General features: G+C 39.8%; 1 protein-coding gene across 1 annotated transcript in view; it reads right to left on the bottom strand.

The window, feature by feature from the left end:
• Positions 1–18,195, bottom strand: part of GABRR3 (gamma-aminobutyric acid type A receptor rho3 subunit) — a 32,762-nt gene that overhangs the window by 10,719 nt on the left and 3,848 nt on the right. The window contains exons 2-4 of the mRNA XM_009274565.1: positions 13,163–13,275; positions 3,539–3,606; positions 1,775–1,998 (exon numbers count right to left, since the gene is read on the bottom strand). Of these exons, the coding sequence (XP_009272840.1) occupies positions 1,775–1,998; positions 3,539–3,606; positions 13,163–13,275 (405 nt within the window). The remainder of the gene's footprint in view (positions 1–1,774; positions 1,999–3,538; positions 3,607–13,162; positions 13,276–18,195) is intronic.

Here is an 18,195-nt window from a genome sequence, read left to right as displayed (position 1 = left end):
GCACCTCCAGCCTTCTCGGTCGGTAGAGCGTGGGAAGCTGAAAAGTCCTTGACTAGTGTAAGCACTACTTAGCAACAACTAAAACATTGGTGTGTTATCAATGTTATTCTCAACCTAAATCCAACACGCAGCACTGTACCAGCTACTAGGAAGAACATTAACTCTATCCCAGCCAAAACCAGGACACCAGGAAGAAATCCACAGGTTTGGTAGGAATTTTGGGGCTTTGCTATTCACCGGCACAGGAAGGTGAGGCTGGCTGCAAGCTCACCTGTCAGAGCAAGGAGGAGTCACCCAGTACACACCATCTGGTAATGCAGGGTTAGGGAAAGATAACTGTGGGAGTAGAGAGGATGAGGGCAAGGAAGAAAAGTAGAGCACCAGCTTGCAAATGTGATGCAGGACACAGGGCAAGGGCTCCCATCACAGAGGGGATTCTGAGCAATGAGCAAACAGAGCAAATCGATTCACACTGTGTCTGTCCCTCAGCTCTACCTCCTCCTTTTCCTTCCCTCCAATCTCGCTTTTTTCTTTCTCTCCATTTCTGTCCTTCCCATCACATGCTCCCTTTGGTTTGTAACTATTTGTGCACGATTTCTTGCTGTTAATCTTGATGACGCTTTACCTCTCCAGCAAGCTGACAGAGTGTGTTTGCCCATCTTATGCCTCTTCGCCACTCTTCCTTCCCCTAGCTGAATGTATGTCATACCCCTCACATGGAGAACCACTGCTGTAAGCCTTAGTGTAGTAGTGTAGTTCCCCTGATCCCTCTCTCTCTCATGAAGCATGGAAATGAATATAGCGACAAAATGCATACTTCACCTCATTGTTTCTTACTGGTCAGTGTGATTCTTGAACACACGCTATTTTAAAGTGGTGTACAGCTGTTGTTGTGAGGGTTTCCGCATGTCTTCATGAAAGGGTAGATAAATTCATTACTTGTAGGAACAATTATTACATAGCCAAAATCTCAGGTACTTGCATAAATCTTCAGACTACCCAGATTCAGTGAAATATCACCTCTGTGCACAGGCCTAATTAATGTGATTTCTGCAATGCACAGGCCTCAGGGCCTTTACCCTAGGGCGGAAATTCCTCCATTAAAACTATTTCTGCCACATCATCCAAATCTGCTTCATAAAGAAAAGCAATAACATGTAGACAGAAGGGAGACACATTTAATGACCTTGCTGTTCCAGTCCTGGAATTGCTATTTCACTTTGCAGTTCCCTGTAGTCACACAACACGCCTACCTAACATTGCTGGTATCAGCACCAATAATCTGCCCTCCGTGCCTATCTGGAGCCCCGATTAATATCAATGGCATGTTTACAGGTATCCCAGGGTGAAAGTAGCTGAGACAGACAGTTTTAAAAGACTCAGAGGAGAAAAAAACACATTTGTTTTTTGCTAATAATTTGGGGCTTTACTGTACTCAACAGTAAAACTACTGCAATATTGCTAAAACCACTGGCAATGAATTAACACTTGATAAACTTCAGTGTTATTTACAACAGATGAAAAAACTGCCATTATCCTGTGACAGGAAACAATATGTGAATGATAGAAAAATATGTTATCTACATGTTATCAATCCTAAATTTATTTTCCCACTGGTACCCTGGTCACCAGTTCCCATTATCTGATGCCAGGGGATTAATGTCAGTCCAGTATCAGAATCTTAACGGCAAGTATTTCCAGTAATTTCTCGCTGTACAGACTACTGGTCCACAATTGCAGTCACGTATTTTCTTATAAAGGGTATTGTTCTTACCGTAGACTGAAGAGTACATTGCCATCAGGGTATACTCGGAGCATGACGTTTTCCACAGTTGTATCATGGATGAAAGATCTCTTGGAGTGTACAAAAAATACATCAGGTACCCAGATCTTTTTTATCAGTCTTCCATCAAAAGTCATACTTTTGTTTCTGTTACTACGAAATGAAAGTCTCTCATCCTTCCAGTAATGTCTGAGATATAAAGTCATTGTGAAGTCCTTTGTTTAATTAAAAATAAAAGAAGACAATGCTTGTTTTATTCACATACAGTAGAAAACAGTACAAAGTAATCAACTCATGCAAAGGATCAATTTCTTCTCTGGACATTATCTGGAGGATCCTCAATGAGAGGCATCAAACGCCACTCCATGAGTTTAAATAGAGATTAGAACTACCTTTCAGATATGGGCTGTTTGCCTTATCACTGGTGTTCGAGTCTGAGGTTCATACTTTGTTTATACTTACATAAAACTTTTACAGATTTCAGTGGTCTGCTGGATTGGGCCATCAGTGAAGTGATAAAGAAACTTTAAAACCAACTAAAGCCAAATGGAAACAGGTTTCCTTTGGAAACCTTCACAAGCTTTTCCCAGAATGGACTGTGGTTCCTTTACAAAGGGATTAATTTGAGTTCTTCATGAGCATTAAGTCAATTTGTAAAATCCATTAATCTGTCCATTTTGGACAAATATTGCACAGGGGGTTTAGATTAGTACATTTATGAATGAAATGCATCATAAAGAAACAATATGATGAATTTCATAAGAGTAAACAATCCAATTTTACAAGAATTACAATTTTTTTTAATATGAAAGATTGTTACAAATATTTTATCATCCTATTTAGAGAAATAACATGACTGCAAATATACATGTGGAAAGAGACGGAGAGGATGCTGCAAACCCGGTCTGAGCTTCTGCACAGCCTGACTGCTCTGTGCTCACCTATATAACTTTTGCATTATTAGGCAGACATCATTTATCTCAGTAGAACAATTACTTCTGATAAGAATACTGGGAAGATACTTAGATATTCCCCTGTAATATGATTTTATGCCCCTGTAATATGATTTTATGATTTGGGTAGGTTTGCAAAGGAATGCAGGGGTTCATACTGACAGATCCCATTGCAAACTCAACACCTACGACTAGAGCTACACTCACTGTGAAAAGATGTTGTAAATGAGATCTCTCTGCAAAGTTAACATGCCCTGCTATTCTAGGACAGAGCAACTTGGCACTAGTGTCTGGGTGGCATCAGTGGTGACAATTTCGGCCGAGGAATGAACAGCCTGCATTCCAGTGCTACAGGTCCTTGACTGCAGTGAGGGTGTCTCCTTCCTAGGACCATTCCTGGAACTGTTTTTTCTATTTCCATGGCTCCACCCATGCCAGAAATGATGGGAATATTCAGATCTGCATAAGCAAAGGAAGCAAAGGACACGAAGCCTCATCATCTAACGTGCAGAGCACTAAGAGCTCATGTGGAAGCTCATGGGGCTTACTGAATGGTTGGCTTTTTCAAATCAGAGCACTATCCACTCTGATCTGTTCCTCTTGCCCAGGGAGAAATTCAACATGTGCTCCTATATAACACTTACTAGTTTAAATTAGAATGACTTGCATGCTTCAAGGCAAGGTTGTGCTCTTTAAGGGTTTGCTTTCTTTAACTGTATTATTCTATATCATCCAGCTGGATGTTTCTGAGACCCTGAATTTTGGCTGAAATTCTTTATTCCAGTTCTACTAACCAACTTACCATGTCAACTTCAGATATGCTGTCAATGCTTTCTACCTGCACATCAATGCCCACAGGTATTGGCGACCCTTCAATGTAACAGAATGAAAGAGTGATGAGGAGCATAAATCCATATTTTTAAAGGGAAGCCTGTGTATTAGCAACATACAGAGAGTACCCCATCCCAGCATTTACTATGGTCTGTCCACCTTAGTACACTGAATGAGAAAGTCCATGGCAACAAAGTAAAACCCGATGCTGAACAGTTGTAAAAATAAGTACAAAATCTTCAGTGATCTTTTTGCAGCCAGACTAGTTGTTATTGGCATTGCAATTTGGACAGCAGTGACAGCTTCCTTGTGGTGCCAAAGCTAATGAACTTCTTGGAGTGCTATTTAGAACTGTCATAGGGAAAAGCTAAGTAAATATATCAAATACATCAAAGATTGCAAAGCTTACTTACCAGTTCCAATGCTTATTCCCACACTTATAAACAAAATATCTATTATGCCTCCTAATTATCTTTAGTTACTTAACTATTCAAAGTTTGGCACAGATATTTGTGAAAAAGGATTGCTTGCTCACTACCTCGTAAGGGAAAAGCTGTACACATACATGTTGTGATGGAGTGTTGTGTGTTACTGAGTACATAATTTATTATCAAGTACAATACATACCAAACTGCGCTAGGTGACTTTATTTTATACACTACCCCACTATTTCATGCCACTGAAAAAGGCTGTGAGTTTATAACACAATGGGATCTGAATGAACAAATTATAAAACCATATTTGCATTTTTACAATAAAGTGACTAAAAATCAGTTAAAAATTACAGCAAAATATAAAATTATTTCCAGTCTCTTCAGTGTACAGTATCTAGAATGAAGGATCTAGTTCTATATGGGTTATGTACCTGTGTAATTTTCAGCAAGCAAGTCATTCCTCTAAAGCAATTGACTAATCACTTCCTTAGGGAGGAGGGAGAGGAGAGAGATGTGTGCATATACGTGTATACACTGCCCCCCCCGAATAATATTCTACATTTGGCATGAAAATCGACAGTAATTATTGTACATGGGATTCCAATTACATTTGTTAAAAATCGTCAGTTAAAATATTTTTAAAGTACACATTTAAAATAACCTGATTCAAAACATGAGTACAAAGAAGTCTGAACAGCAGGAGATAACAACAACTTTTTTAACTTGTCTTTTCCTTTTATCAGTGTCAAGCCAAAATAGTCCAGAAATATCACTCTCCTGATAACCAGCCACAATACTGTGTCTCTTTTTGGAATTATCCTTAAAATAGCAGCCCTCGAGGATTACACAGCTGCTTCCAGTTCTTACCAGTAGAGATCTTGAACTATTTTTGAGGTATTTTAAAATCTGGTTCTGTAATCTCTTGATTTGACTTGTATTTTTTAATGGAGGGTTTGACCCTGCACAGAACAAATGAAGATGCATTGTGCAGGGGAAAGCAAGGTAAAATGTGTTCAGAGTTAGCAGGACACACAGGAGCATGTTTCAGCATTGAGAAGAGCTGTGCTGTCTGGCTTGGAAATCACATCTCCCTCTGAGAGGAGTGCATTGCTCAATCTGTTGGCCAGAGCTCAAAACAAAATTCAGGACTCCAGACAGCAAAGTTCAGTCAATTGGTTTATTAGTAAAACACTGGACAGCACTTGGGAAAATGCTGCTTCTTTTGGAGACTAGAGGCAACAGGAGACATCTGCCCTAGAGGTTGACACACAAGAGTATCAATGTATATATCCAGCCAGGCTTCTTCACACAAACCAATAAAAATTTTTATGCCTCTCCTAAACCAGTTTTGACTACTTCTTGTCTTTGTTTTGACCACATCACACAAATAGTTTACTTATGCTAAATACCAACTTGTACCAAGTATGGGTACCAAAATGCCTGGTTGTAATCTGACTGGAGTCATCTTCTCAGTATTCCATTGAAATCTAAACTATCTTGTAAACTAAAGACAGGTTTAGCCTAAGTAGAAGTCATTGTGGGATTTACACATGATGTGTGAACATCGTTCACAAATAGCATTCACACATCATTTAAATGCAAACACCGCAGAAAGATGAGGTGTTGTCTATCAAGCTCCTCATTTGCATGGTGAAACAGGACAAGCCTACATGGCAGAGCTGACACCTGAGCTAGCTCTACACAAGGCAGGGTGGCTCAGGGAGCAGGCTAGCTGTAGAAGCAGAGGGCTCCAGGCTAGGAGCACGATCAGTACGAAAGCTGACTAACATGTGAACAGCATTGAAGATAGAAATCTGGCCTCAGCCCTTGGCTCCCTTTAAAATCCGTGCAGTGTAACAGGCACATTCTAGATTGGGGTGAGGCGGTTTGTGCCTTGAAAATGCCTGTTGGTTACCAGGGTTGCTTAGAGCGACTGCAAATAGGCAGATGAACTGTGTATTATCTAACCTTACCCACCAGGAAGCTTCAACTTCTTGGTATTGTAGGTGTGTCCGCACTCTCACCCTGGGACTATGGCAGAGGCACATGGTAGGATATCCTGGAAGTGCTCATATCTGGGTGTATATTTGATCTTAACTGCTATTACTAAAACTTTGGGGGATGATTTGCTTGACTAGCGTGTTAAAAACAGTGGGTTTAGTCCTATTTATATAGAATTATGTGGGTGGAAGGGGAGGAGAGGGGAGCAGCTCTCTACATAAAACAACAGCTTTACCAGTTTATGAGTCAAGGACAAATCTAAAGCAAATAAAGTTAAATGTCTACCATCAACATTCTTCAAACAGGCAAGGAGCTACCCACAAATCATATCACAGAATAGGATGACGGGCTTTCTAAGCCATATATCATGTGTAGCGAGGAAAAGGTTTTTCTTAGTGACAGGTGCTCAAAATGTGATGATGGCAGTCCTAATACTTTCTTGGGATTTGCAAAAATTACAATTTCCTACCCCAACAAGCACTATTCCAGCGTGGGCACAATTTCATTCAGTAATTCACCTCATCTGGGCAGATATAAAGGAACTGATCACAGAACTAGAAATTAGTGGCAGCTTATGATTACGTTGGTTACATGCACACAAACTGAAGTGCCAGTTACACATAAATACACACAGAGGCACTTGATTCTTTCAAAGGACAGCTTGCACTAAGTTGGGAACTGTTATAAAACCAAGTCAGTGGGGACACTGAATAGCATAAAAGATCAAAAGCTATGGCCAGGAGAAATATAGTGGATAGTTCTAAAGTGAATTAAATAAAAAGGGAACTGTTACAATGAAATTTGTTCCTGATTAGGTAGAAATGCTAGAACTGTGGAACAGACTCCTTAAAAAGAGATTCCTGTTCTCTATCTGAAAGGCCAAAGACCATACTCATGCTGCTTAATGAGAAAATACTGTTCAGTCTAGCATTCACCACAGACAATTATTAAACTACATCCCCTGACCCCAGCCCTGACTTATTATTGACAGATCATAGCAGCTGCAAGTATTTTCTTCCTATTCTTACTCTACTTTGGCAACAAATATAAGTAGATGATAAAGACACTAAACACTGCACATATATGCAACCCCGGTCACTTCAGTGTGCCGTTCACTTTTCTGATCTGAAGCATTTTTATATTTCTGTTGCCAACACCACCACCCCCATAAGATACATATTGGCCTTACACTGCTCTAGGCCTTCTGAGCTTTGCAGTTTTCTGGGAACATTTCTTTCTGTGATTAAAAACCAACTCCACTAGAAACAGTAATAATTAACTATTTGGAACAGGTTGCTGAGAACTGTAATTTCTTCATCACTTGGATTTGTTTTACCACGATTGCATGTTTTTAAAAAATAGCATTTCAATAAGCATTGGAAAGGATCCTAAACCAGCCAGAATAGTGAAGTGATTTGTCTACCCCTATGTCTGCACCACAGCTTTCTCCCTAGTATATTGAGAATTTCAATCTCTGGCTGACCATCAGGCAACAACATCAAATTCACTTTGGAAAAAAGTAACCATAGCAAAGCTGTTATTTTTATCTCCCAGTATGACAAAACTGGGGATGACAGAGAGGATTTTGTTATTAAATTGAGCAGCTTCAGTTGCTTCTGGAGCATTGCTACAAATCATTATTTTAGAGGGATTAGTGATTTTCACAATGGAGGCTCCACAGATTTTCAAGATAATTACTCCTCAGCAGAAAAAACAGAATTGTTTTCAGATGGGTTTATCTTCACACAAGCCATTTCCAGTCTTTTATTTTAAAGGTTTAAACATAGCAAAAGAATTCCTTGATGAGCATGGAATTTTTTTAATAGTTAGTACGGCAGGCAAATTCTACAATACCCTTTTTAGAACGGATATTACGTGAAAAGGATATCCTTTTAGCATTTTAGGATCAATTTCTACAGTAATAATGACTGGTTTAGTGAATTCTACAGTATTTTTGTAATAGTCAGACCTTCGAACACACAGTGGATTGCACCTGAAATTCCGTTAGATAAATGTTGAATTTAGAAAAACCAGCCACTGCATCCCAGTTGGCTTTGTAACTGTATGCTGGAAAAAATCTAGGTCTACAGAAAGCTCCCAGCAGGAGAGTGACACCAGGGAAGGATTAAGGTCTATAGGAGTACTTTCTTCTAAAAAAGGCTTGTGGGCCTGTAGAGGAAGAAAACCAGATAGAAATGTAAACAAGCCCCAGGGAAGTAAAGCTATGTGGGTGTATTTACTTTCCTCTGGCAATGAGTGAAACAGGAGAATTACTGGCAATGGTATTTTCTTCTTGTTACTGTTTCTTTCTTATTTATGAGGAATGAAGGTGGACTGGTATTAGCAGTAGCCAACTCTTGGAATGGAAGAATTAGCAATGTAAGAGAAAAAAATCCAGGAGAAGGAGCCTATTAGAGGTCTTGCAAATTACGAAAATATTTCCCTCCTGTTCTGGACCCCAGCTATTCCTTCCAGTAACACATAAGAAAAAGCCATTCCACTTTCATCAGAGCGAGTCTTCTCTACCACAGTGAGAAGATATTTCTGACCTTTCAGGGAGGGCTGTGGTGCAGAAAACAACTTGGTGGCAAAGAGCTATTAGAATTGCAGCATTTTTTGAACACTCATTGGGCCCTATTTTCTTTCCTTTTCCCCCCCCTTTTACCTTTAGATGAATTTAAATGTTACTAATTTAGCTTGAGGAAGGAGGAAACATAAGGGGGAGTGAGCTAACGGGATCTCTGATCCTCTGAAAATTTGGAATTAAGATTATCCTTAATTGCAGATTGGGATGCAAACTGTCTAGAAAGACTGTTACCTCTTGACCAGCTAAATGCTACTAAATTCTTTTCCATCATTTCTATTACTTGCTAATGTTATTATCCTCTATATTGGTTGACAAAGCAGAGATGATAACCATTTTTAAAACTTCTTTAACTAGCCCACTGTTAGCATAGGAAATGACAGGTCCTTAAGACCACAATGTAAAAGAAAAATAAAGTTGTCATACTTTTATATATATATATATACACACACACAGAGTGAGAACTTGCATGTACACAATGACAATGATCATGCAGTTCCATAATCTTTAGATTGCAAAATAGTTCAGAGAGTGCGTGGAAGGGTTTTACTGACAGGAAAACCAAGGTACAGAGGAACAAAAGAATGACCTCCTCTATATGGTAGTCTAAGATTTTTTTTAATGGCAATGTTAATTTTTAGGAACTGGAGACAGAACTCAGGAAACCAAGAGCTCACACCAATGACTTCTGCCACTATTTTGAAATAAGATAGTTCAGAAAATAATAGGATCTAGATAAATAGATGTATAGTAGAAAAGAAAGTAACTTTAAAGGATTTCTAAGGATTCACTCTAACACTTCTCTCAACGTACACAGTTTTGGCTGCTAAGGCAGCCTGCATCGTGGCCCTCAGATCTGAGTGGCTAGAAGTCTCTGTTCATTGTCTGATATTGGCCTGTGCTCACCCTTTCTCACTGAGTTTAAAACATGGGGATGGCCATTCCAAGAAGTGCTGGCAACATAATTTAATTTCTTACTTTTTCTCCAGTCCAAATTTAAGCTATCTTCTCACAGATTGTCAGTTTAGCAGGCTACTGAAAAATCACTTGAAGTACTTTAGGCCATAGTAGTACAAAGATATATGTCATTAAAAGATCTGACTCTTAGTCTACTGACAGTCTTTTGTTTCCTTTGGTAGGACCTATGCAGACAGACAACCTTACCAGAACTGGCAAGCATTATTATACCATTGCAGGACCCCTAACATACCCATCTGCTGGTCTTTATCAGTGCTTCTGGAAGCAGAAAGGACTAAACATAATTCCTACAATGTTCACTGATGCAGCTGGTAAAGCTGTTTGAGCAAAGGAAACATGCGTGCTCCTAGTCCAATGTCTAGTGGAATTACTCAAATCACTATGCTGGTCCATACCTGTTTGCATCAGTGGGGTCCATCTATTGGAGACTTCCAAACAAAAGAGGGCCACAACATTACATAGAAGGCAACAAAACAAAAAACAAAAACCAAACAAACAAAAAAATCCAGGAAAGGAAAAAAAAACCAACCCCCTGCCCCCCCCAAACAACAACCCAAGAGCCTGGCTTAGAGAATAAGTGCAATGTAACAATGTAAGTTTAGTTTTTTAAAGAACATTTGGGTGTACTGACTTATTGGTTTGCTTCACTCAACCTCACTGTATAATGAACGGCAGACAAAGTAGCATTTCTATAGCAAAAACGTAGAAACAGCTTGCTAGCAGCTTGCTGGTTTTTCTTCATCTTGACACAGTATGCTTCTCAGATTTTGATCTCTAATCTGTTAATAAATGGACAATGTCAGGACTAAATTTTAAAATCAACAGTCAGAGAGTCGAATTCTGATTGTGCAGCTGGAATGGCATTGCAATCAACAGAAGAATGCCAAAACACACTCACATAGACGACAGCAGAGTTGTGTCCATTTGGTCAAAAAAAGGATCTCTTACCTCCACAGAGCAGTGATATACTTTCATGAGAAAGCAACCAGTCATGTGAGCAAAGTCACAATTATTTCCAGTAACACTGCAGCTGGTAGCATCAGTATCCAACAGTTCTACATCCATTTCCCCCATTTTTTTTCCTGTGCATGTTTGCTCAGTTTACAAATCAAATTCAGCATGTGCTCTCCCTGTTTTTCTTTTGTTACTTTATTATAAATACTAAAAACTCCGGATCCTGTAGTCTGCCTCATTTACTTTGCATGTATGGGGCTAAATGAAATCAAACAAGCCAGATTCAGATGTAGGAGTTCCCTGAACTGAGGGATCTCCAGCAGGTTCAAAACAGCATGAATTTTCCAGCTGCTTTTTCTCCCAAACTGGTGCAAAGGATGATTGACCTTCTCAGGGAAAGGGGCACAGTGGAGCTAGATTAACAAAACCTGTCATTCTAAGTCCCTGACATATGCAGAAAATCGCAAGGGGGTATAGGAGAGGGCAAAAAATTGTCCCTCTTCTAAAGGTAGCGAATAATTTTTAAATAGTTGTTTTTCACCCAGCTGTTTTGACCCAGTTCTTTTTTCTCCCATCAGTATTGTGAGTTGATGCATTGTGCTGAGCTGAATAAATCATGCACTGTGGCATGTGACAGATACAAGCCCTTCATGAATCACAGTACTGAAATGCTTCATTAGATTTGATAAAAACAAACCCAAAATTTCACCTGCTTTAAATATACAAAGCCACAGTGTTGTACGTCTTTATGCAGTTCAGGGCTATGTTATGACTGCCATGGCAATGACTGTAGAATGGTGTCTCTAATTTCACCTTCTCCTCTAGTTAAGTTTCCTTCTGCTGCACACTTAATCATTAGCGTTCTTCAGAGAAACCCATACTCTGTCTCTGCTGTCATACAATAATTCTGGGTATGTTATTCAGATTCATGTTTCGGTTGGTGAGTTTTGTCCTCTGATGAGGTCACACTTGTGTACTAAGTCTCTGCTGCTGCCTTATTAACCTGCCTCCTGTGAAAAACAAACCATTCTTTACTTCTGTAACATCACTGAAATCAATGGTAAGATAGGAATAATGGACTATAAATTTGGGATTGACATTCATTTCACTGAGATTTTTTTCACTGTGTGCTGTAAAAATGTTAATGGATCTATGTTTTAGTCTTAGAGAGATTCACACATAAGTATTCCACATATTAAGAGAGTTCTGAAAATTTGGAAGTGTGTGAACTATTGGATGTGATTGAAGAAAGTGCCTCCCATGCCACTACGGCACGTGGATGATAGAAGAGAAGCAAAGCTGATGCACTCTTCTGCTGAAAGCTATTTCTGAAAGACAGGAGTACAGCTGAAATCATACCCATGGCAATGTGATTATTGAGAGGCCTGTGCAATGAAGTCAATGGGAAAACTACAGCTGGCTTCAATAGGAATTGAATGGGCTCTATGACTAGTCATCTGAAAATAAAAGGACAAGGGGAAAAAGCCTGGTACAGATTTGCTGGGTGTAAAAAAATCCTCACTGCCTGTGGAAAATTACAACTGCCAGAACACAGGGTATATTCTGAAAGCTGCTTTTATGTACATCGTAAGTATTGCTTTGTGGGATGATCCAGGGATAAAGTACAGCCCAAACTGTTTGCTTTCATGGAAAAGATTAGGCAAGAGGTATCCTGACTTTTGTTGTCAGGAAACAGACATATCTCAACTATTGTTCAAAATCAGACAAGATTTTTGCTCTCTGACAAGACAGAATTTCTAGGGTAACAAGAAACCCTTTCACATTCTCCCAGTGCATCCAGAGAGGCTTTTCTTACCCCAGGTCTCCCTCCTGGCACGCTTGCCAGGCCCCAGATCCCAGCAGCTGGTGTCAACAAGAATAGCTCCACAGACTTCAGCTAGCCTCTGAGATTTATGTTTGTTTACACAGCTGATTATTGGTCCTCATATATTTTATTTTGGCTTCATAATCCAGAGCAGTTCAGCCTATTTTCATGAATCATGAACATGGAACTGGTGATGCAAAGGCTCAGACAAAGCTTATTAGTGAACCAGCTTTCTCATTTTACCTTTCATGAATTCGGAGAGTCAAAATTGAATCCGAACTGTGAACGTCCCATTGAATACTCCCTTTATCCACATGCAATTTAGTTAAATGAAGAAATAATCATCATAGTGCCCAACAACACAGAAACGACATGGTAATAAACTGAACGCCTGTGGGTAGTTTTTTAATTTTGTACAGAGCAAACAGATTTAGGAATTGATGGTTCATTTCAATCTCTCAAAACAAATTCAATGACTAAGTAATTTGCTAATTGCTGCTAGACTATGCAGTTTACAGGGATACCTTAATCACTGTTCTCAAAGAATCCTATTCTAATAATATTTTTTAAAATTAGTTCTGAAAAGGAGACAATTTGAACAGTTTCTCCTATTGATATGCTAAACACAAAAAAGTCCCTTGCCTGCCTTCAAGTACTTCTGGATTTCTTCTTTCTTTACTTCCTGGAGCACAACGAAAGAGGTGAGCTGCAGTTAAGTCTGTCATTCAATTTTAAGTGACACTGCTGGACAGAGTTTAGGTAAACTTCCAGAGAGAGGATAAACTATTAACCAGCACAGCGCAGGTACGTGCTGCTTACCTCCAAATCCAGGTCTCAATGCAAAGTCATGGTCCTCTATGCGAAGAAACTGCTCAGATTTAAGTGGCCGTACTTTGGTGCTGTCAAGTTTCCTCATTTTAATTTCTCGTTTGCTATGTTTAAAAAAAAAATATGTAAGAAACTTCACTTTTTTTCTGCCTGACATTCAGAGTGCTAGTTAAATGAAGCAGGGACCCAAGAATCCTGGACAGTTGAATCTGGTATGGTAAGGGAAACAACTGTGCTAACAAAGTTGGAGAAAGATATATTGGAAAAGGTAGGGAAATCAGGTATGGGGATGCTGGGGGAGAGAGGAGGGACAGGTAGTGTTTTGTTGTGATGTCTCTAGTCAGGTTTGCAAGTGTGCAAAGTGTTGTGGGCACCTCTAGAGATCCTAGCAGAAATTTTTCAGTTGTTGCTTCTGTTATAATACTGACAAATGAATGACACAAGAAAGAAGCTAGAGAAGGGGAGGTGTCTTACAAGACCTTCCTATAACTTCAAGGAAGAAGAATGACATGGCATTGGGGATGCCCAGGTCCATGAGGAACACCAATTATATATAAAAAGTCCCAGGAAGAACATCTAGCTCTTCTTCCATTCCCCTCAGAGATTGTATCTACGATTATATAAGAGATTATAGCTGTTTGAAAAAATGTTATTATTCACATAACCACTTTCAACTCAGACTTGGAAATAACACCATGTATCTATGGTTTTAAACCACTTCATACATTATCCATATTACAGAGACAATTACACTTTTTATTATAAATCTTTTTTTTCCCAGGAGCTCAAATGAGACAATAATTTTTCAGAAGGACTGAGAAACTGATGGTCCTGGATCCAGGGACTTGTTTTTTGAGATCCTCTTAAACATCATTCAGATTTGGCCAAGTTACTCATTAGCTCATCCCCTTATTTGCTGCTTAGTCATGCAGCATTTTGCATCAAGAGCCCTGTCTCTGCATTTTTCCCCATGCCACACATATCTGAGCCTCTGCGTAGCACCAAGGCAACACAGATGAACCTGTGCTCTAAGCAGGACACCATTAATTCTGTACTTCTTTCTGGTGACTGCTGCTAACTTTCTTCCCTTCACAGAACGTACTGCACAACATCCCAAACTCCACTGGGAAATTCACATGCCTAAGAACGGACTCGAGCTCTCCAGACGGAAATCTCATGTGCTGGGCCTGCATTTAAAATGAACAGCAGATGCCCATCACAATGCAGACTCCTTTTCCATTTTTCCTATGAACAGAAACGGTGGCACAGGCAGCGGAGGGGTCTGGTACATACCCATATCACAAAGGTATTGGGTTAAAACACAGACAAGATCTACAACCAGATCTGGCAGCTGGGGGCACAGCCTTTAGAAAGAATCCGTTACCTTATTAGGTTCTGCTACAAGGAAAATGCTGTGATGCCTCCTTCAGTTTCCACTCCTTGTTGCATGTCCTGCTTCAAGTCGCTGACCCCAAGTAATAACAGAACTAGCCATTGCTTAGCTGGAGAATTATGCCTAGCTTTGGGCCCCCATTTCAGGAAAGGCATGGGAAGATTGGAAGAACCTATGTAATTTAATTTAGAGGAAGAAGACTGAGGGAACACATCACAGTCTTCAGAACACAATGAGCTTTTACAGGGCCTTTTGCTCCGTGTCCAGTAGGATAAGCAGTGACAACAAGGGAGATCTGTGGTACATATTAGGAAAACCTTTCTCATGGTGAGAATAGTGAAACATGGGAACATATTGCCTGGGCAGGTTTTCAGACTCCTTTCACTCGGGCTATTTAAGAATAGGTTAGACATATATTTGTAGGAATGACTTAAATACAGCTGCTTTGCCACAGGCAAGGGACTCTCCCTAGACATAATTTCTTTCATGCTTTCTGTGATTCTCTGGGACTTTGCTGCCAGCAACTCTAATTATTACTTTAGACTGAATGATAGAAATCTGTTCTGATGATTTGCCCTGTAGTCAAACACTGCTTAAGACGAGGTATGGAATACCTTAGCATAAGGTATGCGCCTGTATTTACTTATTTTTTTTCTCCTTTGCCCCCTTTTTTCTTAATAATGAAGCCCAATACATTATTTTAAAAATGCTGTGTTACAGGAATGCTGAGGTGGCTCCTGGGCTATTCAGAACCATTGGGCTTGAACAAATTAATTTACCTGAGTATTCTTGAATGTCTCTGGCAGTGTTGTCTGAACCAAATTATCAAGGCAATCAGAACGCCCATCAGGCATTTCAAATACAGACTTTAGTTCTCTAAGTATGAAAATTATGTGGATGCTAAAATGAAACCCTGTGCTTCAGAATTAAAATCACCACAGAGCAAGCCTGTATCAGAGTAGAACGGGCAGTAGAACTGAACACCTGCAATGCTCTGCAATAGGTATACAAGGAAATTCTGCTGCTTGGGAACCAGTATAAGAGAAAATGATGAATTATGTTCGAAATGCCATGGCACAGCTAATACAGTTTGGAAGCATTAGGTTATTTGTCATCGGATGTGCCTAGGAAATACCTGTTTGATGCTCCGATGATTTCACCGGAAGAAGCAGGCTAAAACTACGATACATCTATTGCAACTTCTTACTAGAAGCAAGTATGTGACTGAAGAAGACTGCCTAGTCACGAGAGGCAAAACATAAGCTACCAGGACAGGAATTTTTTTCTTAATGAGCCACTGAGAAGAGATCTTATGGGATTTCTGTTTTTCGGGATGAGGACAAAATAAACAGAAATGCTGCCTATATGAAAAGCATCTTTTGTGCCCACTTACTTGAACAGCCTCTTTAAGCTGATGTTCTATATACAAATGGTGGAGTAACTATAATTATTTCTAGCTGCTATCAAAAGTGGTTGTTCAAGCTAGGCAAGATCTTGCAGGGGTCAGAACAGCACTTTCATTACAAACATGCTGCATCTTTTCTTCAAAACCTTCCTTTGGCAGAATATATTTTTTTATTGTAAAGGAAAATAGGCTTCCATGCAGAGATATATACTCATGGTACTTGGAATTAATTTCATGGACGCTGGTAACATTGCATGTATAAAGGTACCAAAACTTAGAAAAATTCCATAAAATTTTCTAAAATAATTAAAAAATAATACACTTCTGCTTCACATTTTTTCTCCTCCTTGACTGCTTCCCCCACCCAAGGCCAAGAAGTGTTCTCCAGCAGATATTCCTTTAACATCAGCATCTGGACTCCAGATGTTGCTCCTTGGCTAAGAGTTACAGTATTAAATTGTCCTTGCTGCAGCATTAAAGTTGTTTAACTGACAACTCAGAGGGAATCACATGTATGTATTTGTTTACTCCCAAGAAATCCTAGACCCGTATCTAACTACTGATCAGCACCACAGCATTGTGAAATCATCAGCAGATGCTTTCTTGAGTGCTCCTTCCCGTGGCACCAATTCCATTAAAAAGCAGAAGAGACAGATCTAACTAGCCTAGGTCTCAGAAAAGCTTCCTGAGGTCAGTCAAGACATACTTTTCATTCTCACAGAAGCACAGCAAAGACACAGATTATATTTCGGTGGCCTGGCACCTTGGTCTCTTTATCACGCAGCTTTGGCAAGCGCCCCATAATCTAGGAGTCTAAATGCAGTCATTGATTCTGCACATTCATTGTATGGCATATATCAGGCTGTGGTGTTTGAGAGGAAAAGCCTACATGCACCTAAGGAAAGGAAATCTCTCTTTACCTACCTGGGGTAGTAGTAATAAAGGGAACTTTGACAGATGGCTTGGTGTTGCCATAGATCTGGGCAATGATAAATAGGAGTTTGTCAGTCTCAGTGAAGCACATGCTCAAGAAACTACTACTTCCAGTTATAATAGCTCTGCTTTACACAGCTGTTCTCCAGGCAACATTTTACATTATGCAAATGAAATGGTAATCTATAATTAAATTCCAACAGAGGTCATAAAAAGCACTTGAAGTGTTTCAGATCACATAGGGAAGACACCCCTGCTGGTACTTATATGGGAAGTTAATGGAAGCACTAGCTCTTTGGATGAAAAAAGTGAGATACACTCTTTGGACACTTCACTACCCAATACTGTCACATGGACTCATGGCTCGATGCCTTGGTATCTGACAGAGCTCTCAAAGACCAGTTAGTCACTGCCTACAAAACCAAAGCGACTAATTCCGAATTCTTTAACAACGGACAAATATGTGGCAGGCTTTTAAAGACAAATTTAGCTGCTGCTATCTAACCATGAATACCTAATACTAAGAGAAAGGTCAAAGGGCTGCTCAAGGGTAGTTGGATCATTTTTCATTAAAGCATTTAACCACATAATGCCATCAGTGTAGTTCCATAACCAGCACATTCATGGGAATGATGTGGTTAGTATCCCATCTGGTTGTCTTTAACTTACCAGGTTATCAAAAGTTTACACTGGTTCAAGGAGAAATCGGACAAGTTCATGGAAAAAAAATCCAGTGAAGATCACTAAATCGGCATCAATTACATCCAACACAGGAAGTCTCTGAGGGAAATCTGGTGACTGGATATGCGGGGGAGTAACCGCAGTGCCTGTTGCTGGGGTTTGAGTAGCCGCAGTGCCTGTCGTGGGGGTAGATGTCTGGATGGTATTCTTAAATAGTTCTTTAACCCTAAACAAGACCTGAACCACATTCAGGAGACATAGCAATAGGAACGTGCTGGTTTGAACATTCCAAGGATATTCAAAATTCTCAAGAGCTGTTGTAACTAGCCTGAGGGAGAAAGGGAAGGTGAAGGAGCGGGGGAAAGTGTTTCCGCCACAGATTGGTTCCCCGAGGAGAAAATACGGTAAAGACAGTAAATGTTAATAGTTTCTGAAAGGTGGCTCCCAAGGCACAGAGATGACGGCAATGCCGAGTGCAAATACCAGATTAGTCTCACGACCAATAATTTTATCATGTCATAAACCAGTAGTGTTACACAGTGCAGCAAAATGATATCCTTGATCCAGCTCCCAGAGGTGACAGACAGCACAACAGGGAACAGGTACAGCAAG

The sequence above is a fragment of the Aptenodytes forsteri genome, unplaced genomic scaffold, assembly GCF_000699145.1.
Source record: "Aptenodytes forsteri isolate BGI_AS27 unplaced genomic scaffold, ASM69914v1 Scaffold287, whole genome shotgun sequence".
NCBI lineage: Eukaryota > Metazoa > Chordata > Aves > Sphenisciformes > Spheniscidae > Aptenodytes > Aptenodytes forsteri.
The sequence above is the reverse complement of the archived record's forward strand: the minus strand, read 5'-3'. Positions and strand labels throughout refer to the sequence as shown.